General features: G+C 42.5%; 1 protein-coding gene across 5 annotated transcripts in view; it reads left to right on the top strand.

The window, feature by feature from the left end:
* Positions 1-23,199, top strand: part of Bicdl1 (BICD family like cargo adaptor 1) — a 93,358-nt gene that overhangs the window by 50,343 nt on the left and 19,816 nt on the right. For 3 of the 5 annotated variants that reach the window (XR_007109879.1, XM_047561901.1, XM_047561899.1), the window contains exons 3-5: positions 14,649-14,765; positions 15,696-15,707; positions 17,563-17,709. Coding sequence is in view for 4 of the 5 variants with exons in the window: in XM_047561901.1 (XP_047417857.1) it covers positions 14,649-14,765; positions 15,696-15,707; positions 17,563-17,709 (276 nt within the window). In the remaining variant the exon portion in view is untranslated. The remainder of the gene's footprint in view (positions 1-14,648; positions 14,766-15,695; positions 15,708-17,562; positions 17,710-23,199) is intronic. The other 2 variants (XM_047561903.1, XM_047561900.1) reach the window with 1 other exon arrangement.

Below are 23,199 nucleotides of genomic sequence, written 5' to 3'. Positions count from 1 at the left end.
TTGCATATTTTTCTTTGAGGAAATGCCAGGTTTTTACTCATCCTAAATAGTAATAATAGCTATAATAGTATTATGTATTTAATCTGTGCTAAGCATTTATGTGTTTTTGTATTTTAATGCTGGCATAACTTGAAAGGTAGTTCTTTTAATCATTCTCTTTCAGATTTGGAAACTGAGGTGTAGTGAGATGATTTTCTCAAGGTCACACAGCTGTGTGCTTTGTTCTTGAGACAGTTAACCATTATGCCTTGTGTGCTTCTCATACCCTCTGCCAGTTTTTACAAATATTTATTCTGGGCCTTATGTTGCTGCTTCAGGAGTGTTCATCTCATCTTCTGAGCTTCTTAACATGAAGATTGTGTCTCACTGCATTGCCCGGGCTGGTTTGGAACTTGTGGGCTCAAGTGATTCTCCTCCGTAGTCTCCTGAGTTGCTGAGACTATAGGCACACACCGCCATGCCCGGCTGGAGGTGTTAACATTGCCTTGTTTTCTCCATGCTTCTTGTGTCCCTACATTGGTATTTGCCCATCTGGCAAGTCAGTTGTCTGTATCAGCTTTATAGAGCTGTCTTCATAGTCAAAAGACTTTCTACTGGAGATATATCCTAGGTAGTGATTGGATATATTGTGTTGGTTGTGGTCCCTGGTGGGTGCTTGAGTATCCATGTAGCTTCTTTAGCTGTAATCAGCGTTGGCAGTGTCTGCAAGTGTCCCAGTGGCCTAAACTGCAGAAGTTGCCACAGCTGGAATGTAGTGCCATTCATTGGGGAAAATTTGCTGACAGATTTTGGTACAGTGTGCCCAGCTGCTGGTATGTGTAGGGCACCTGTCAGTTTGCGTGGGTTGCATGAGGTGGGGCCACACCACTGCAGAGGTAGGTGTGGTGTGTCATGACTAGTAGTGAGGTCTAGGCTGTACCAGAAACCTTTCAGCATCTAAAGGCTGCATAGGTGACTTTGCAGGGGTTCTGGGGGCCAAACTGCTCAGAGAGTCTTCCTGTCTGCTTCATGTGGCCTACCCATTCTGCTTCCTCTGGGAGGGTGGGGCTGAGCCTCTGCTTCTCAGGGTCTCCATGTGCTGAACCGCTGAGAAGGACTACTCAGCTGCTTCCTGGGGCCGCAAAGATTGGGCAGGACCACTCTGGAAAGGCTGCTAGGACCAGGCCTCCTGACTAGTTCAGAAGGCTGGACATGTGGGGCCACTTGGGCAGCTGCCCTGTCACTTCCCAATAACCCCAGATAGATAGAGTGCCAAGATGACGCCAAGCAGCAAGAATCTGGGTGGGGCAAGCACAATGTGGGCCGAGCTCCTTCTCTGGGGAAGGCAGTGTTGGAGTAACTTGGCAGCTCCCCTAACTGGGTTCAGATCCTGCAAGGGCCATGGGGTTCTCAGCAGTAAGTGTTTCAGGTGTCTGGCATGAGTGGGGACTGCCAGTGACCTCTTGCTTACCCCTTCCCTGCTGAGTGAAGTCCCTCTTGGTTCAGGATTGATCTGAAGTGATGAAGCAGCAGATGCTTTGTGCTTCGTTCTCCTCTTTATAAGGTAACATGTGTCTCCGGGCCCTGCAGAGTCTCTGCCACATCCCCACTGTGCCGCAGTGCTCTGCCTCACACACTCTAGTGATGTAGCTCTTGGTTTCCCCCCCTTGTTTTGGTTCTTGTTTTGGGCAGAAGTGTGCCAGCCACTGCTAGTCACAAAAAATATATTTTTCAAGAGTAAAAATCAGTAAGAATCTCACTCTCCAAAGGTAACCACTGATCACATTCTGATAAATGGCTTTTACACATTCTTTTATGCATGTATACACATAAATGTATACACGATTTCATGTAAATGGGGTTAAATATGCCAATTTTTTTACTTTATGTTGTTGAAATCTTTCTGTTAATATGGTTAGCTATATATTATGGTGGTAGATATATAATATGGGTAGATAGCATTTCATTGCACTATGTTTTTAATCCAATCTGCTAACATTGAACATTTAAGTTGCAGTACTTTTTTTGGTAAAAAATTGGAAGCGTCGAACTTCTTTGTACATAAATTTGAGTACATGGTGCTTACATCATGTATCTGCACTAAGGTGGTGTTAGTAAGGTGGTGCAACAGAAGCATTGCTTCTGGTGTTTCATGGAACACTGTAAATGTGCAAGAATGCAGCAGCTCATCATGGACACATGTCTGCCTTCACAGGTATCAAACTTCAAGATGTTAAAAAATAGTTATTTATGAAACATTGAAATAAATTGAAAAGCTTGAACAAGATAAACTTTGTTTAAAATCTCCCATTTTTCATTTGAACAAATTGTTAGATGTTTGTTTCTGTAATTTCTTTGGTCATCAAGTTGGGCTTTGCAAAGATTAGAGGGCATGCTTCATGTTACCAAAATGAAAAGGACACTTTTAAAAGGAAAACAGACTTTGTAGTAAGAAAACATAAACCATTCATTCTACAGATATGTATTAAATAGTGTCCTGGCTACTGGAATTCCAGTCTAGGAGGAGAGAGATTAAAATAGTAATGAATTTCAAACTATTGAAACCTAGAAAGAGAGACCAGGGAAAGAAAATGTTTTATATTTGCAATTATAAGGACCCTACTAAGCCTAAGGGGAGGGGGTTGTTTTCATTTTCTCCTTCTTTAAACTTTACCAGCCATGTTGCTGTTAAATTGTGGGTCCCTGTTCCCCGTGATTTGCTTTTCTATCCCTGCACATCTTTTCCCCTAAATTAGTATCTCTTTTATTTACTTACCCTTTACTTTGTGACCAAGGCATCCATTCTGGGCCTGTTTTCTCATCTGGTCAGTGAGGGAGTTCTATTTATTTATGTATTTATTTATTTAATTTATTTATTTAATTAACTTATTTCTGCATGATAGTCCAGCTCTGACAATTTTAGAGTCTGAGACAGGGACCAGTCTGTTTTCTTCACTGTCACATCCCCAGTTCCTTGGATAAATTTGGTCATCTAGAGTAAAGGCTTAATAAACTTTTGACGACACTAATTTCACATATATGGTGTTTATGTCTACCTTAATTCTTCGGAAATTTTTCCTTTTTCTGTTTTCTTCTGTAGTTACCACTGTACCTTTAAACAGTTCTTTTCATGTCTCAAGGATAGTTTCTATTAGCCTCAAAAGATCTTGTGTTCAAGTTCAAATCAGACAATTTGTGAGAGCCATTAACGGCTTCAGCTGTAGGGAGGGAGGACGAGTGTAAGCCGATGACTAAGATAAGATAGTCTGTATTCCACTGGAGGGTTGTGCTCAGGATGCTGTGACAACACAGGGCACTCAGGAAAGCTGCTTGGATGAGTTGGTGCCTCAGCTAATTCTAGAAAGAAAAGGTTAGTCCTGTGAAAACCCGGAAGAGAACGGGGTCAAGGGGGTAAGGGACTGGTCTGGAAGATCTTTTGAGCCTTTTATAACAGGGAACACTTTGTAGATTTCAGGGGAAAAAAAGACAAAAAAACATTTTCATATTTACATTTTTTTACATTTTTTTTAATTTCAAAGAGATCTGCTAATATGAACCCATTTAGCCAAACCATATTAATCAAACCAAGTCTAGTGTTTGAAAAAGCCACCTGCCTTTGTTCTGATATTTTTTTCCCAATTCTTTTACTTTTATTCTATGAGTAATCTTATGAGTCTTGCCCCATCAGGGCGTGTATTCTTGCAGTTTCTGAATCACATGATTGGTTAAGGCTCCTGTCGATCAGAGTCCGCTGGAAGCACCGCCCAAAGCTGTGCTACACTGACTTTTTTCGTCACTTCCTCTCCAGTCTCTGCACAGCAGATTAGGAAACCCAGCGCCACCTCTGCTTCCTTTTTCTACAAGCAGCCGGGAAGATGGCGGAAATTTAGACTGAGCTACCAAAAGCAGCCTAGCATCTTTTTCAAAATAGGATCTGGGCTTCAGGACTAAAAAAGACCACTGAGGGAACCTACACTGACAAGAGGTGCATCTTCATTGGAATGTTTCCATCCGAGGGTGGATCCTGTCTGGTGTGATACTACATGCGCAAGTGCAGTAGCTTTGAGAAGCACCCGAGAACATGCCTCCATCTGTCCCCCTGCTTCAGAGGCATCGCGATGGGCCAACTCGAGCAAGACAGTGGTTTAAGCGTACTCAAGGTCACCAACACTGCTGGCATCAAGAAGCAGTTTCTGAAGTTCCAAGTCTGGACACCTGCCCACTCCCCAAAACAAAATACTTATTTTCTTTAAAAAACAAAAATAATGTTAGGAAAGTGGCTTACAAAGCTAAATCACTGAGATTTTTTAAATAGTGAATTGTTTGATTTTGGTCTGCTCTTCAAGATTATCTCCGAGTGTTCTTGTTCTGCACTTTCTATATGATACATCTAGGTGTGAATTTCTTTTTGTTTATTCTACTTGGGGTTTTCATTGAGCTTCTTGAGTTAAATTGGTGTCTTCATTGGTGTGGGAATTATTAACTGTTATCTTTTCAAATATTGCCTATGTTCCTTTAGCTCTGTTCTATCTGGGATTGCAGATGTATTATACTAATACATCTCTCCTGTTTTCTATCTGTATTGTAGATAATTCTTTTTGATTCATCTTCTGTTTTGGTAATTTTCTCTTCAACTGTCTTGTATGTTCTTAAACACTATTTACTATGTACATAAGAAACTAAGTTGTTTTTTTATCCCAGAGTAGGTTTATTCTTCCACCAACCGTGAGAATTCATTTGTTCCACATTGCCCATATTTTGTGTTGCTGGACCTTTTAATTGTAGCAGTCTTGTGAGTATGTAGTGGTATCTCATTGTGTTTTTAATGTGTATTGCCCTGGTGACTAGTGATGTGAAACACTTCTTCACATGTTTATTGGCCATTTATATGTCCAAGTGTTTGTCCAGATCTCTTGCCTCATTTAAAAAATAACAGATTGTTCTTACTGAGTTAGAAGGGTTTTTATGTGTTCTGAGTAGAAGTATGATATATGTGTTACAGATACAGAGATTCTCACAATCTCATCCTTACTGATTCATTTTCTTACTGATGCCTTCCAATGTTTAGAGTTCTTTAATTTTATACTACCCATTGAGTTTTTAATTTTTCATTATTGTTTATTTTTTATATCTTCACTTTAAAAATATCTAATAGGTTGTATTTTATATGTTTGTGTTCCCTGGAGATATTTTAAAACTTGTATTTCTCTAAGCATAGCAGAGTTGTATGATCTTTCTCTGAGGATTTCAGGATCTGAACTTATGTATCTCTTTCTGATGGTTCTTGCTCATGAGTCCTTGTTTCCATGTATACATGTTTGATTTTGCTTTCCTTTTTTTTTTTTTTTTTTTTTACTGTAATCTGTTTATTTTTATTAGAAAATATGAAGTTATTTGATTTGGGAATTAAAGGCATCATTCTCCAGAGAGGATCTCTGTTTTCCTCTATCAGGTGTCTAGGGAAACAACTAATCTGGGACTTTAAAAATAGAATTAGACTTTAAGAGAAATTGCAAAAACAATACAGATTCTTATACAGCCTTCATATCCAGCTCCCCTTGGTATTAACATCTTAGTAATCATAATACTGGTTATATTGCAACACAACTATTAGTTAATCTACATACATACTGGAATTTTGCAAGTTCCCCACAAGTGTCCTTTTTCTGGTCCAGGATCCAGTGTGGACTCTCATATTGCATTTAGTTATCATGCTTCCTTTCTCTCCTTTAATCTCTGACAATTCCTCAGGTTTTCTTTGTTTTTCTTGAACTTGATACTTTTGAAGAGTACTCTTCAGATTTTGTAGGAAATCCCTCATTGTGGATCTGTGTAATTAGTCACAGATAAGTCAAGGTTATGTGTTTTTGCCAAGAGTAGCATAAAGATACAGAGTCGTATTCTCTTGGCACATTAAATGAAGGATATGTGGTGTTGCTGTGTCTTTTTACTGGTGATGTTAACTTTGATCTCTTGGTTAAGGTGGTAGTGTCTACCAGGCTTTTCCACTATAAAATTATTGTTTTTCCCTATATAATCTTGTGGGGAGATACTTTGAGACATTGTAAATATCTAATTCTTACCAGATTTTTGCCCACTAATTTTAGCATTCATTCTCTATTTCTTGCATGCAGTGGTTTTTACTGTGATGCTTGCTTGCATAGTGATGATTTTGTTTTCATCATTTCTATGTGTATTCTTTGGAATTCTTCTATAAGGAAGAACAGCTCCCTTTCCCTCCTTTTATTATTCAATCATTCATCACTGTGAACTCATGAATATTTATCTTATGTATCTTAACCATTACTATGATTATTTGCATATTGATCTGATGGTTCCAGCCCCAGCCATTGGGACTCCTTCAGGTTGACTTCTACGTCAATTCCATGTGCCACCACCATTTTTTAAAGCACTTTCTTTCTTTCTAGTACCATAAAATATTCTAAGTGCAACTTTTATTTTTCCTACCCCGAACCCAGAACCAACCATTTCTCCAGGGAGTTTTGGTTCATACATTAGACTATGGTATTTAGAAACCAAGATCTGAGCACCATGTGTGCTTATTGATGCCAGGATGTCATTACTTTTAGGCCCTCTCAGAGGAAAGAGCTAATAAGTGTGTGTGTGCTCTAAAACACCCACAAAACACATCTATGTTCATTTCTTAGTCTCTTCATTTGTATGTATTTTAAAAACTATAAGTTCATGCTGCTATTTCTGATTCCATTCCTATACTACCTGGTTCATTCTAACCTTCCCTCTTATTCGTAGCTTCTTTATCTGCAAGAGAAAACCCTGGTTCTCATAATCCTAATTATATTTATTTGTTCATTTGTACAGGTTTTTTTTTTCATATTTTTACTTGTTGATAGACCTTTATTTATTTACATGTTGTGCTGGGAATCAAACCCAGTGCCTCACACATGCTAAGCAAGTGCTGTACTACTGAGCCACAACCCCAGCCCTCATTTGTACAATTTTAAATATGTATCAGTAGTGTTAGAATTGCTAACCCAGATTCCTGAGAAACAAGTTAACTACAGTGCAGAATTTTTTCTCTTCAACCTTAGAATGTACAGTCAAAAAAAACTTTTCCAAAGTTATTTAGTTTAGTATTTTCTTCTCCACCCCTTCAGGTTATGTTATGCTACTCATTTGTACTGCAGTTCAGTTTGTTTGGTTCTGTTTTTGTTCCATAGACAAGTTGTAATTATTTGCATATGTGAAACATGAGCCTTACCGCTATCAATATCTTTTCAGCTCTTTGATGCTTTTAAGTGTGTTCTATTTATCTAGCATTTTTTTTAGTAGGAGGGTCAGTCCAAATAACCTTGTCTTCCATATCACCAGAAATGAAAAATTTCCTTTGAAAATCTGTTTTCTTCAAACATTAGGGGAAACAGGAGCCAGGCATAGTGGTGCTTTGGGAATCTGAGGCAAGAGAATTGAGATTTTGAGGTCAACTTCAGCAACTTAACAAGACCCTGTCTCAAATCAAAAGTAAAAAGAACCAGTTATGTAGCTTAGTGGTAGATCACTACTACGTGCAATCCCCAGTGTAAAAAAATATATAAGTAAAATAAAAATACATGATAGACTTCACTTCTGAGCTTTATTTTTAAAAGGCTTTTGGGGGGAATTAGCACACTCCAGCCTAACAAGAACAGTAAACCATATTTTTTGTATTTATTTATCATTCAGTAGATAGCTGTCATTTTTATTATTATGAATACTTGAGAGTAAAGAGGAGACTTATCCTGTAATATGTTATCAATAGGATTATGGCACCCATTACCAAATTTGAAAGTTTTTAACAGTAAAACCTTGAAAATCAGAAAATACAGTCTTGGTTAAGCAAAAACTAATCAGAAACTCATTTTTGGTTCAAATTGGTGTGGTTTTCCTAATGTATGTTCATCTACTTTCTGACACAATAAGAGGTTGTCCATTCCACTTCTTATACAAATGTTAGTTCTATCACCCAATGATGTGTTCATCCGTGTCTGATCATTGCAAAATATGGGGATATCCCAGATGCGGAACAATAAGGAAATGGAAAAGGAAATTAAAACCCATCTACTGGATGGAATCTTAGGCAGTCATATAAAGTGATAATTAACCAACAGTAGTAATCTGGAAATGCCTTTGACAAAATAGTAAGTGAAAATGTATGAATAGTATAAGTATACACATGTAGAATGGAGGAAAGTCAACTAAATGTAATAATGTTTTAAATACCTTTATTTCTTACCCTGCACAAAAATCAGCATGGATCAAAAACCCAGGAATTAGATCAGAAACTTTGCAACTCCTAGAATCATAGGATCAACATGCCAGCACATCTGCGCAGGCATCAACTTTTCTCAGTAGGACCCCTAAAGCTTAGGAAATAATGCCAAGAGTTAATGAATGGAATGACATCAAATTAAAAATTTTCTGCACAAGGGAAACAATTAGGAATGTGAAGAGAGAACCTACAGAATGGGAGACAATCTTGCTAACTACTCATCTGACAGGATTAATATCTAGAATATATAAAGAACTAAAAAAAAAAACCAATTAATAAATAGGCAAATGAATTAAACATACTTTTCAAAAGAAGAAATACAAATGGAAAATGTTCAACATCATTAGCAATTAAAGAAATGCAAATCAAAACTACACTGAGATTTCATCTCACATCAGTCGGAATAGCAGTCATCAGACATAAAATTAATAATAAATGCTGGAGGGGATGTGGAGAAAAACTCTTATTTTACTGTTGGTAGGGTTGTAAATTTGTATAACCAATATGGAAATCAGTATGGAGATGGAGGTCCCTCCAAAGAGTAGGCTTGGAACCACCATATGACCCAGCTATGCCATTCCTTGGTATTTATCCTGAAGAACTGAAGTCATTGTAGGACAGTGATACATGCATACCCATGGTTATAGCAACACAATTCACAGTAGCCTGCCGCTTGCCGCCAACCAGCAGGACAAATGACACGTACTCTTCAGAAGTTCACGAAGCAGCTTCCACTTTATTCGGATAACACCCTCAATATATAAGCAGTCTCATGCATAAGCAATTGTAATCAGATATGTCCATCCAATCCTATTAAAGGTCAAGCAATCACGAGCTCAAGCATACATGTAAGATATATCTGGCCACACGCTAGGCAGCTGAACTAATTATCATACAACCAATGGTAAACGCTTCCTGTTTTTCTCAAGGCGCATTCAGCACGCCCTTTGGCTCTCTGCCAGTCGCCATCTTTGGATGCATGTGGCATAACCCTGGGCCCTGGGTCTCGCCCGCCACAGTAGCCAAACTATATAACCAACCTAGATGTCCATCAGCAGATGAATGAGTAAAGAAAATATGGTATATATACACAATGGAGTTTTATTTAGTCATAAAGAACAAAATGTCATTTGTAGGAAAATGGAACTAGAGATCATGTTAAGGGAAGTAAGTCAAACTCAGAAGGTTAAAGGTCATATGTTTTCTTTCATATGGAAGCTAGAGAGGATAAAAAATAAAGTGGGGGGGGATCTCAACAAAATCAAAGAGATCAGTAGAGGAAAGGAACCAAGGGGTGAGAGGGAGGGGGGAAGTGCTAGGGAGTGATATTGGCCAAATTAGTGTTATATTATGTTCATGTATGAATAAGTGACAACAGATCCCATCAGTATATACTACTACATGCACAAATAAAAAAACGTGGAGAACCGTATGTGGCACACACCTGTAATCCCAGTGGCTTGGAAGGCTGACCAGAAGGATCACAAGTTCAAGACCCAGCAACATAGTGAGGCCCTAAGCAACTTAGCGAGACCCTGTCTCAAAATGAAAAATAAACAGGGCTAGGGATATGATACCGTGGTTAAGTGCCCCTGGGTTCAATCCCCAGAGTCAAGAAGAATATTGTCCTAGATCAGTAGTTCTCAACCACAGTATTTTTTAAAATTCTCTTTTTATCTAAAAGGGTAATTTAAAGGTTATTGCTCTAATGTCACACATAAGCATTTTGAGAGAGAGGAATGGGATGGAAAGGAGGCACTCTTGTGTCAAGTCTGACTGCAGAGGTGGCCATTGGGGTTGAAACCCTAAATTCAGCACTCTGCAATGCCAGTAGGACTTGTCCTCAGTCTCCTCAGTTTTAAATGGGAAACTTCATGTTCCTCCTTCTTTGTGTTATTATGAAGATTAAACGAGATAGTAAATGTGACCTGCTTAGATCCAGGTCAGTCGCATAGCAGATGCTCAGTGTGTGAACCATTGCCCTAGCTGCTGTCCTCATCCTGTCACTCTCACTGCCACTCCCTAGACGATGGTCCATCGTCTTTGGCAGCAGGCAGATGGAGCATTTCTGTACTAAAGGTAGACTTGATTGTTCCAGCAGAATATTAAGATGATAGATCTTTCCTGTGATAATTTCTAAGTTAATTGGTTCCTTTTTTTTTTCCTTTTGATAAGCGAATGGATATTTCTGTGTAACTAATGCAGTTTCATTTCCTCCATTTAACAGAAAATGTATAGTTAACAGTTTTGCCTTGGCCAGTTTAAGCAAACCTAATCTAAATGTTCCAGTTTGGGGAATGTTCATATGTTGGTAGTCGTGACAATAAGAAAAGTATTTGGGGAACAGCTTTGCACAGTGTAGAGGAGGTAGTGTGTCTGCAGTGGTCCTCCGACCGAATTGCCCCATCGGGGAGAAAGAACTCACTGTTGGAGTGTTTCACACTGGAGAATTGACTGAGTAACAGTAACCCAAGCACTCGGATAGGTCAGGGACCATGTGAGTATTAAACTTCTTGGCACTCTAACAGAACTAGAGTTGTTTCTAGAACGTTTTCTGTTTTCTGTAGAAAGTGAAAGTTAAAGAGATTTAAGTTTTTAAAGATACTAGAAATCAGTAAAGATTAAATGATTTCATAATACTCAGTGGTGGCACAGTATTAAGAAGTAAGCATTTTGTACTATTGGTAGGGGAATAAATTGATGCCACAACCATTTTGGAGGAAAGGTTTTGCATACCTATCAAGAATGAATGTGCATATTTTTTTACCTAGAGGTTTTACTTATAGGAATGTATCTACTCATGGGGTATTCTCCCACAGGCATGAAGATGGGTGAACAAAAATGTGTTTTGCAGCAATACTTATAATAGCCAAAAAAATTTTTGGAACCCTCTTAAATGCTCATTAGTAGAATCTAGTTAAATTATCATATATTTATAACTTAAGTTATGATATATTCATGTAACTATTAAAAAGAATAAGGCAGGGGCTGGGATTGTGGTTCAGTGGTAAAGCACTTACTTGCCTAGCATGTACGAAGCACTGAGTTCAATTTTTGGCACCACATATAAATAATAAAATAAAAAGAATAAGGCAGCCAGGCACAATGGTGCATGCCTGTAATCCAGTGCTGAGGCAGGAGGATCACAAATTCAAGACCAGCCTCAGCAATTTAGTGAGACCCTGAGACAATAAAAAGGGTTGGGGATGTGACTCAATGGTTAAGCACCCCCTGGGTTCAATCCCCAATACCACACACACACACACAAAAAAAAAAAAAAAAAAAGAAAAAGAAAAAAAAAAAGAAAAACTAAGCCAGATCTACATATTGAGATGGAAAGATGTTCATTTATATATAATACACACACATAGACACACACATACATGTATTGATTGAACCCAGGGCCTCATGCATGCACTACCACTGACCCATATCCCCAGCCCAAAATACATGTGTTTTTAAAGGGAAGTTTTTATGTAGTGTTACACATAGGTATGAATAGAATGGAAACTTTCTGGGAAGACCCACAAGAAAAAATTATCATAGTGACTACCACTGGGGAGTGGCATTAATGACGAGGGGTAAGTGGAAATTCTTTCATTTAATATTTGTTTTTTTTGTTTTTGTTTTTCCCCCCACTCTGAACATCCATTGCTTTTATTGTAAGGGGAAAAAGTTTGAAAAGGTCAAATACCTGAACTAAAATCTTGGCATCTACTTTATATTTACCTATGCTAACAGATGTTGAGAGGTTTTTTTTGTTTCATTTTAATCTTCTTTTCAATGGTAGGTTTCATTGTAATATTTACAAAGTACCATGTAATTGAATACATGTATACAGTGTATACTGAAGAGCTCAAAGACTCCAAACATGAAGTGCTGATAGGGAGGCGGAAATGCTAATTACCCAGATGCTGGGTTTTGCCTCAACTCTTTTATTTGCTGCCTAATCAGGGAGAGTGAACAAAACTCACAATTATGAGAAGTTAACCATGCCTGTCATTTTCTAAGAATGAACCTCGCACCACCCCCAGGAAAGGTCTGCAAAAAGAGGCCAGTGATTCCTGCTTCTTCGAGCTAATAGAGATTCATAGGAGAAATGTAGGTTAAAAGCCTTTGAAAGTTATACATCTCTGGGCACATCTGAGGAATCACACATTGAAAGGAAACATTATAGTTCAGTGGTTTAAGAGCTTAGACTCTAGAGTCAAACTGCCTGGTAAGAAGAAACATTTCCATTTCTAGGAAGATCACTTTGAGCAGAGGCTTGTCTACAGAAGCATTTCTTAGACTAGCTGAGCTTGATTTGTAGACTGAGCACATCTCTTTGGCTTTGTGAGTCAAGTTAAGGCAGGTGGTGCCAGGAGTACCATTAACTACCTGAATTACCCAGTGCTTTGCAAATTCAAATATGTTTAAAACCCCAGGTCAGCTGAATTATGTATAGGCAGTCAAGCTGTAGCACATGAAAGGGAGTTTCCCTGATGGGTCCTCCATTCCATTAGAAGACATTGCAGGAGGCTTAAATAAAATTGCTTAGTATTTAAAAAGGAAAGATTAAATTGAACTCATGTAAAGTTTGGTTTCAGTAGTAAGCAATGGAAATAGAAAAAGCTGTTTAAAAGTACAAGAAGGCAATATTGCAGTCCAAATCTGAGGGTGAGAAGCCCAGAGTTTGTTATCCTGATGGTCTCACCTGCTAAGATCCTGGGCAGGTTCATTCACTTCCATGAACACACTCCCTTGTTAGTGAAGTGGGGTGGGGGTGAGCGTGAGAGTGGACCATTGAGATAAGGCATTGAAAGCATTTAGCATAATAGTTCTTGGCACTTAGTAAGTACTCAATAAATGTTAACTAATGTATTTAGGCAAAAGTGACTACTTAACATATTTTTAAGTGAGACATCCAAAACAAGCCAGTGGGGCTGGGGTTGTGACTCAGTGGTAGAGCACTTGCCTACCATGTGTGAGGCACTGGGTTTGATTCTCAGCACCACACATGAATAAATGAATAAAATAAAGGTCCATCAACAACTAAAAGTTTATAGACATATATATTTTTTTTTAAAAAAAAACAAGCCAGTGGTGTCTGAAATTAAACTTGGAATATAAAGGAAAAGCATGTTCTAATTTGGTTTTATTTTGCGTTTTGTAATTCATTGTTTAAAAAATAGAAATAGGTTTCTTATGTGACTCTCCAGTGAGGCCATATGTGTTGAATGTGTGGACCCAAAAAAAGACAATTAATTATATAGTTCTTGAAAATAAAGAGGACTACTAAAAATATAACCATCACAGAGAGAGGCCATTAAACAGCTAGCCAACCATTTCAACATTATAATCACCATCCCACCTCCTTAAAGCCATTTCTAACCATTCCAGTACATGGTGATCTCTCCCCAAGAACCTATAAAGCTCACTGACCCCCATCTGGCCTCAGAAGATCACTGAGGCAGTTACTTGGCTTGTCCAAGGCTCTCTCTAGGGCAGCCTGCAGAGCCCTCTGCAGTGGGGTCAGTCTGGGCCTTAAGGAGGTTGGAGTTCATACCTTACCAAGGGAGCCTTATTTCAGAGGACCCCCTGCAACACCAAAGAGTAAATGAGTACAATGGAAAAGAAGCGCCTCAGTCAGCACTCCCTCAAGAATTATGTTGCAAAAAATGTTCTTGGGGAAGGAATGGCCACAATCTTAACAGACGCAACAAGGAATTTCAAATAGTACCCATGTCGCTGGGCCTGGTGATGTACACCTGTAATCCCAGAGACTCAGGAGGCTAAGGCATGAGGATCAAAAGTTTGAGGCCAGCCTCAGCAACTTGGTGAGGTCCTAAGCAACTTAGTGAGCTCCTGTCTCAAAAAATAAAAAGGGGTGGCAATGTGGTTCAGTGGTTCATTCCCTGGTACCAGAACAACAAAATAGTGCCAGTGTTGAGTGGAAGCGAGAGATGCAGACAGAGGTGATTTGCCTGAACCCAGCTGAGCAAGTTGATTGGAGAAATAAAAGACTTCCTAAGACTGGAGGTGTACTGTCGTTACTTCATGTAAAATACTGAGCCTTTCTCTTAAGGTAGGGATGTTTGCTGAGTTTCTAAATATGCAGAATAATAATGATAACTAATATTTAAGAGCTTCTTTTTTCCTGAACCTGTTGCTTCTAGTCAATAAAGTGGTCTCAGCCCTAGATAGTCATTGATGGTGGGGGTGGGGTGTATCCTGTTCTGGTGCTACAGAACAAATGTATTGTGGGTGGGAAAGCAGCGTCTCATCCGGAACTCCTTCTGGAAAGGAAAGTGCAAAGAGATGCTTGAGAAATGAAAGGCAGGATGCTAGCAGACTTCCTCCCCACACCTCCCATCGCCTCTGAAGGTCTCCTCTGTTGCAGGCATCGGAAGTTGAGAGGCAACTCTCCATGCAGGTCCACGCCCTCAGAGAAGACTTTCGGGAGAAAAACTCGTCAACCAACCAGCACATCATCCGGCTGGAGAGCCTGCAGGCCGAGGTGAGCCTGCTGGCGGCTTTGCAGGGAGGAGAAGTGCTTCTCTCCTTGGAGGCTCTGCACGGTCTTTGGATCAGGAGCCCTCTGAGGGGGAAACAAAAACCTGCTCTGTATAAAAGGGATTAAAAATCTCTGAAGAGAGATGTTTCTGTGAGAGACTGGGGAGCATTTGATCCTTGTTCCTCTGGTTAGCTCTGTTGTCTGGAAAAATAAAGGTGCTCAGAATTGCTACTAAGGGCATTGAAATCATGGGTGACCTACATTTTACTGAGTGTGTCGATCCCTCCAAAAATACCCTTGCCAGCCCCACATAAAAGCTGGGAAGGGTATCTTCCCTTTCTCCATTCCTCCTAGGTCCAGTTCAGTCCACCTTAGTAGGGTCTGCTCGTATTCTTATCAGTTAAGTGAGAGTAATAGAAGTTTCTGTGTCATAGGACTTTTGTGAAGGTTTGGTAGTCAAGTACATAGAAGGCACTTTGTGTGGTCCCCAGGATGCAGTAATGTCACTGAAAGCAATGAGAGGCCAGACCTGGTGGCCAGGGTCTATGGTCCTGAGTGGGCCACGGGAAGAGAGCAGCACTAAGGAGCAGTACTGTGAGCATCCAGCCCCGGGGCGAGGAGAAGATGAGGGTCACATCAGCCCGAGCAGGGACTTCCCCAGGGGAGGCTTCCTCCTAATCTCCCAAGAACCCCTGATCCCCTTTGGCTAAGTCAGACTTTGGGGGGACAGTCTAGAGCCAGACAGAACGAGCACCCTCCACTGGGCCAAGGAATCAGCCATTGTGGGGCCTGAGAAACCTCATCGGCTGCTTCCCTACTTCATAAGTGACCTGAGGATGTTTTTCCTAAACCCTGTCAATATCTTCTCTTTTCTTCTGCCTCCCATCCCCTTCCTTCCTCCTTTCCCTTGGCATTCCTACTGGTATTGAGCAGCAGGTTCTTGAAGTAAGTAGAGTTTGTACCGGTGGGGTTTGGCATGCCTGTCTGTGACTGTGCGTGTGCATGATTTGCCATTCAGTTGCCCCTGCCGGGCTCTGGCTCCTTCCAGTTGCCCATCTTCCTCTTTCCCCCACTCGCTCATTCACTTTTTCTAGACCCTCAAGAACAGGGTCTCCCAGGAATGTTTAAGGCCAGATTTGGTCACGTGTTTCAGGGTATGTAGGGTGGAGTGCGGGAGTTGGCAGCGTAGTGCCAGTTCCTTACTTCATCCAGTGACACTACTGCTGGAGGCCAAGCTGAAATTTTCATTTCAAATATACTACTCCATGTAACACTGAACTTCTAAGTTTTTATTAAGAGTCTGACATACACCAGAATCGTGTTACCTAGTTACTCCACTGAGTGAAACTTGAAAAAGAAGATGCTCCATGGGAAGGAGAACTTGAAGGTCAGAGGGTATTTAAATGAAAATGAGCTAGAGGGAGAATTTTCCCTTCATACTGGTAACTGTTTCATTGTCAGGAATAGTGGTTCCATTCACGAAAGAGGCTTGCTCTTTTGGTCTTTTACCCAGGTGCACCCTCAAGAGACAGTATTTCTTTGTTACCTGACACCTGATCTCTCTGGACAAAGGCCACATACCTCCTTTCCCCAGGACGGCATCATATCTGATTGATTGGTGGCCAGGGAAGATGTGTGCCCTGAGAGCAGAACTCTAGTGCGGAGAGTGAGAACAGTCAAGAAGCAGGGGGAAAGGGGCTTTCTGAGGGCCTAGGACAGATTAGACAGCATTTCAGAGTCTCTCCTGGAAAGATTCTGAGATTGGTCCCCAAAACTTACCCAAGTAAGAGCCTTAAAAGCATCATTCTCTAGACCATGTCAGAAGTATTTACAAATGTGCAGCTGGATAAGAAATCAGTTCAGCAGGGAGTTAAAAATGGGAGGAGCCGGAAGGACCTGGAGGACCCCAAAAGTTCCCCCCAAAGCCAGTACCTCTTGGGAAGATGAGAGGGCTTTTTGGAGCCCCTGAGCAGAGTGGTGCTATGGGTGAAGCATTGCTGGCCTTGGAGCATTGGCTGAGCTTTTCTCCCTGCAAACCTAGAGGCCAGAGAAGACTAATATCTCTTTCCTCTGCTTTCTTCTTGACACTGAGGCGGTAGACAGACCGTTCTACAAGGACATTCTTATAGGAGACTAGGTACTCTGTGGGTGAATAAGCCAGCCTTCTTCATAAAAGGAGAGTTTGCTTCTATTTACAAGTTACTTTCACAGGTAAAAGGTGCTCTGAGTAATCAGCTCTCCACGTGGTCCCTCTCCTGTCCTTTCCCAGGGCATGAGCTGATGCAGACATTACTTTGCCTTCTGCACGCTGTTAGTTGCTCCGGTAACTCAGCACCCCAGGTCTGAACTGTGACTTCTAGTGCCAGAGGGGCCAGCTGTGGGGCAAGGATAGAGGAGAACCTGCAAGTGTGACAACACAGTGGCTCCCGGGGATGATGTAGGCATTCTCTCATGCTCATGACTTGAGAGGAAAGAGTAGCACCAGAGGCCAGGTTCTCCCCACCAGCTGTGAGGCCGGGTGGTGAGGGCAGGCAAGGCTGGGCCTTCTCGGTCTTATCTCTGGAATTTCCAGAGCACTAACCATCCCTTCCTCTGCCTGGCAGCCCACATTCCAGCCCCCACGGCTGACTCCCACCCCCACCAGAAGTTTTCTCTTCAGCCCAGGATTTCATCACTCCTTTCTCTGAGGTGGTGGCCATCTGAGTCCTTGGGCACAACACTGAGAGACATGTGCCTTTGTCACTGGGGCTAGTCCCTCTTCTTTGCGCCACACCACCCCTGTGACTTTTCACCTTTTCAGATCAAGATGCTGTCAGATCGGAAACGGGAGCTGGAACATCGTCTCAGCGCGACCTTAGAGGAAAATGACCTGCTACAAGGGACTGTGGAGGAACTACAGGACCGGGTGCTGATCCTGGAGAGGCAGGGCCATGACAAAGACCTGCAGGTACTGGGCAGAGATGCTATCCTTGGGGGACCAGGGCCAGACAGTAGGAGCAGTTAGCCAGAAAACAAAGGGGTTGGTAGGAGCAGGTGACACAGGTTTCACTGTGGACCTGTTGTAATTCCCTGGGGCACTCACTGACTTGCCCATGGCCAGAGAAGTGCAGGCTCTCCGCAGGCCACGCGTTCTGCGCCCCTGCCGCTGGAGCAGTTTCACACAGTTCTTCCTGGGCTATTAACATGACTGGAGCACAAGGAGTATCATGCTGGCCTCTTTGCGTCTGTGAAATCTGCTGCGTTTCAGAGGACGCCTGTGGCCGTCTGTCCTCAGCCCACAGGGCTCTCTGCTGCTGCCTTCTTAGAATGGGGAATTTAGTTGGCTGGCACAGAACAGAAACCAAGAAGCTGCCCACTGAACACAGCAAGACATAATTCTACTTCTGCCAGTTGCCAGGAAAGGCACAGGCTGACCCCTTTGTGAGTCTCATTAGTCTTTTTTTTTTTTTTTTTTTTTTTTTTTAAACCTTCCTAAAGGAAATGGCTTCTTCTTAGCCATATCTGTCCTTATTTGGGAACTACCACCAGACCTCAAATGAGTTCCCAAGCTTGACAAGAAACAACCCCCAGAACAAAAGTACTGTCATTCCTAGCCTCCCCCAAGGCAGGGTATACATCTGCTACCAAGGAGCTTTGCTGGGCTGGCCAGGCCTAGGACTGGAGACAAGGGCTGCTCACTGCCCTTTGGGCTTCTTGAACCCAGCAGGAAGCGTTCATGCGGAAGTGGCTAGCCAGGTAATGCTTGAGCACCCAAAGGCCAGCCCATGGAGTTCCCTCTGGGCTCCAGGGTAGGCTGCTGGGAAGCCCTGGTATGGGATGAGGAAACAGGGTCTTGGGTAATATCGGTATCACTGACACCATAAGCTAAGCTGCCACCTGAGTGCCAAGCCTCTTAGAGGGACAGTTAATCAGCAGTTTTTATCCTCTGTGTCTTTGTACCTTCACCTGGTTACTCCTCACATAGTAGGACCTCAGCAGACATTGAGCAGAAACTGGGGCTGCATACACAAGGCCCTGGGTTCCATTCCTAGCCCTAAATTTTTTTTTTTAAATGGTGCTAACTAAAGCCTCAGAGCAGTTTTCTAAATGGAAAGGAGTTTTCTCATTTTTCAAGGCTGATGATAATAGCAGTGAACACTGCCTTTCTGCAGGGACAGAGGGCCTTCACATGCGTTGTAAAGCTGGAGCTTAGAGAAAACAAATCATCTAAGGTCATACACTAAGTCCTTGGTAGAGTCAAGACTAGAACCCTTCCATCTGGTGACCTCTTGCTCACCTGCCCCTTGAGTCAGCATTTGACCATCCTGGTTACCCTGTCAAGCACTGCCAGAGGGCTACTGAGATAGAACATGGAGCAGAAAAGGGAAGAAAAAGTCCAGAAAAAATAGAAAAATAATGCCTGCTTAGAGAGACTTTCAGTCTAACATGAATTCGCAAGAGAGAAGTCCTTATTCCAAGTTCATCTCTGGGGACCTGGAGATGGGGCGAAAGGACCAGGACCGTATGGGCCCCCAGGTACTGGTACAATGGGCTGCGTGTCCTGTAGTAGCATCCGGTCAGACCACAGGCATGTCCTCTCACCATCTGTCTGCCTACCGTCTTCCAACTAGAGTACAAGAGTGAGGGGGGTTTCACCCAAGGCCTCAGACAAGTCAGGCAGTTCCCACTTTGTTTGGAAGATCCACATTTCCAGCTGAATTCTTATCTTTTCTGTTTATGAGAAACTCTCATTAAGCTGCCAGACCAGTGCCCTCCACAAGGTCCTGTCTGTTCCTGAAATGGCCTGCACTGACAAAGGAATAAAAATTCCATCTTACTGAGGCAGCATAAAGTTGTCCTAAGCCAGATTTGTAAAACTTTGAGCCAGTGGCCTTGGAATGTGTTTAATCCGTGATTTTAAGCCCTCAGTCAAGGGGGAGCAGAACACTGAGCAGGCAAGGTAATGGGGTTGCTGCCGCCAGGGGAGCCCCCTTTTGATATCTTTCACTATAGGATTGGGGATCCTACTGTCAAAAACAGATATTTAAGCTACTGACCAAATACAACCAAGCACCCAGTTCATATCAAGCATTTTGCTAAACTCTTAATACTCAGTAAAGAAAGTCCGTATTGTTCCTCTAAGGACAACTTAGCTGCCCTGTTTCGTAGATGTACACGGGGCCTAGCCCCAGCAGTGCTGGATTTCACTAGCAGAGCACAGGCCTCCACTCGCTGCAGGTGACCCAGGACACAGGTGACTGGGCCCAGGTGCCATAAGGCATATCATGTTACCTCACACCTTCGCAGCACCACGATGTCAGATGAGCAGCGTGCCGCCACTTCTGCTTGCTTGAGAATCGTGAGCTTAAACTTTGTAGGCTACATAAACACAAATCTTTTAATGTCGTCCCTATTCATACCTAGAAATATACTTGGTGTCATCGTCATTGTACAGAAGGTGATATTTCTTATTTTAGAGAGTTCTCATGGACTTTTCCCTGTGTGGTTTAGTTTTTCTGCACATATCTGCCCAGCTGGTGAATCAGTCACTGACCAGAGAACCAGACCTCTCCTGATCTTTTGTTCTTTTGCTGTTGTAACTAATTAAGCACCTTTGAGGGTGCATGAGTAATTGAACTAATTTTGTCCAGTGCATAAGAACCGTATTTGTCTGTGTGGAACTCTCCTGCTGAGATGTACGTGGAGTTGTCTAGAAAATAATTGTAAAGCATTTTGCCAATTTAGTATGCTGTTATAACTGTGCCAGTGCTTCCTAGGAATGTCTCTTCCCCCACACACCCCCCAATAATCTTGATTGTTTTCTTTGAGTTTCCTCAAAACCAGAGCTAGAGGAGCTCCCCTGGTGAGCAGGTATGGCTGACCCGTGGGAACCATGCAGAGCAGGCCTGCCAGTTGCTTTTCATTCTCTGAGCAGCCAGGCTCTAGACCTGTCCTAGCTAGGGCTCATTCAGGCTGCTGGTTCCATTACCCAACCATTTTCTAGCACTAATGGGTCAAGGTGAGGCTCCCAGAGCACCTGAAGCATTGGCTATAGGCCTGGGAGTTGCTTCCTCCTCGAGAGCCAGATCTCTCAGTTGCTGCCAGTGCCCCCAGAGTCTGCATCTCTCAGGCACCACAAAATGACTTGGCTAAGAGTCTAGAAAACCCCAGTGCAGTGTCCTTCCTTCCTTCCTCTCTCTCTCTCCCCCCTCCCTCTCCTTCTCTCTCCCTCTCTCTCCCTCCCTCCCTCTCCTTCTCTCTCCCTCTCTCTCCCTCCCTCCCTCTCTCTCTCCTCTCTCCTCCCTCCTCTCCTCCCTCCTCCTCTCCTCCTTTCCCTCCCCCTTTCCCCCTCTCTTATTCTCCCTCCCCCTTTCCCCCCTTCTCCCCCTTCCCCTTTCTCCCCTCTGTATTAGGGATTGAACCCAGGGCACTTTACTACTGAGCCACATCCTCAGGCCTTTCTTATTTAGAGGAAAGTTCTCATTAAGTTGCTTAGGGCCTCGCTGAGTTGCTGAGGCTGTCCTTGAATTGCAGTCCTCCTGTTTCAGCCTCCTAAATCACAGGGATTACAGGTGTGCGACACCATGCCTGGCCCCCCTCTCCTTTTAATGAAACAGAGATGGCCCCAGGAAGTTTTTCTCCCAGCCCCAGAAAAATATCTGTTAAGGTACAGGGAGGTGTAGTCCATCAATCCATGAACACAAGTACAAAACACCATCCCTGTGCAGGTGTGACATCTGGCTACGTGCCTGGTCACTAGCAGGCTGGCGAGGACTCTGCAGCTAGGTCTGCTGTGTGAGGAGCAGGTCTGTTGCAGAGTGCACAGGGAAGAGGGCAGCACTTAGCAGCGGTGACTGAGTTGTTCCCTCCTGTGCAGGAGGGACAGCCTTTTACCAGAGAGTGGTGCCCTGTGTAGACTGCATAAAGAACTCAGAGGGACCAGAGTAATGGCGGGGAGGGAGGGAGGAGCCTGCAGGAGCCATGACCCCTGCATTGCTGCTTCCTCCCTGCATCTGGCATCCCTCCCCTTCTCTGAGCCTGTTTCATCGTCAGGAGCCTGAGATGCTTGGATTCATTGATCTCTGTGGCCCTGTCAGCTCTAAAAAATGTAGGCTTACAGGAAAATCTCTGAGATACTTTACAAATCAAAAAGCAATGTATGGGAAAAGTCAGAGGCTACATACCTAATATTCGGTTTGCAGAATGGAAGCTATTTGAAAAGTAACATCTCGAAGTAATTATTAACTCTTTCCAGTCTTAAGAAAAGACAAAAAAAAAAAAAAAGCCAGGCACAGTGAGGCACACCTGTAAACCCAGCTACTTGGGAGACTGAGTCAGGAGCATCATTAAGTTCAAGGTCAGCCTTGGACCTTCAAGACCCTGTCTCAAAAAAATAAAAAGGATTGGAAACGTAGATCAGTGGTAGAGCACTTGCCTGGCATACACAAGGCCCTGAGTTCAGACCCCAGTGCCAAAAAAGGAAAGGGCAAACTGCTTACTGTACAGGATGCAGGGCGTATGTTAGACTGAGGTCATCTACATTTCTGTTCATAAGTGTTAGAACCAAAACCATGGGCTTCACTTCAGAGATCCTTAAGGCAGACTCAAGGATCTGCTGGTCTGCTGGAGGCCAGCAGGGAAGGTGTGTGGAGAGGGAAGAGCCCGCCTGGGAGTCTCCACCAGCAGTGTTGGGAAAGCCTCTTCCCCTTGGCCCAGCACCTGTGGCTACAGGAATGAGGCAGGGGGGCCTCTGCTCCAGGGCCTCTCTGCAGTGGTCGGGTGTGACACTGAAAGCAGGGAGACACCGCTGTTCCCGTGGAAGTGCAGTGAAGCGTTTGGCATCACGACCCACATGTTACTCCAAGTCCCACCCCTGCTCCTCTCCAAGCTACCCCTTATTCTCTTAATTTTTTCTTGAAAATATATTGTTCACATAGTAAGGTGTACGAACCCTTGAGTAGATAGTCAAGTGGATTTTTACAAATATGTACATTTGATAACCCCCTCCCCATTCCTGGGTCGAGATAGAAAACATTACCAACTCCCTGCAAGCAGTAACCCTTCCCCTTCCTCAAAAGCCAGCCTTTAGTTCAACTTCAGTCTATCTCAGTGAAGTTTGGAAACTTCTTTTTTTTTTTTTTAAGCTGTAGGTGTCAATACCTATTTATTTATTTATTTATTTATTTATTTATTTATTTATTTAATGTGGTGCTGAGGATTGAACCCAGTGCCTCACATGTGCCAGGCAAGCATTCCACCACTGACCCACAACCCCAGCCCTAAGTATGGAAACTTTTTAATGACAGAATTATACATTATATACTTTTTATGCCTGGTTTTTGCACAAGCATTTCTATAAAATCGAGCCATATTGTGGTATATAGTAGCAGCCTATTCTTTTTTATTGCTATATGGTATTCCAGCATCTGAACATGCCACAGTTTATCCATTCTGTTTA

Source organism: Sciurus carolinensis, chromosome 8 (assembly GCF_902686445.1).
Source record: "Sciurus carolinensis chromosome 8, mSciCar1.2, whole genome shotgun sequence".
Lineage (NCBI taxonomy): Eukaryota > Metazoa > Chordata > Mammalia > Rodentia > Sciuridae > Sciurus > Sciurus carolinensis.
Note: the sequence above shows the minus strand (reverse complement) of the source record. Positions and strands in the feature narration are given on the sequence as shown.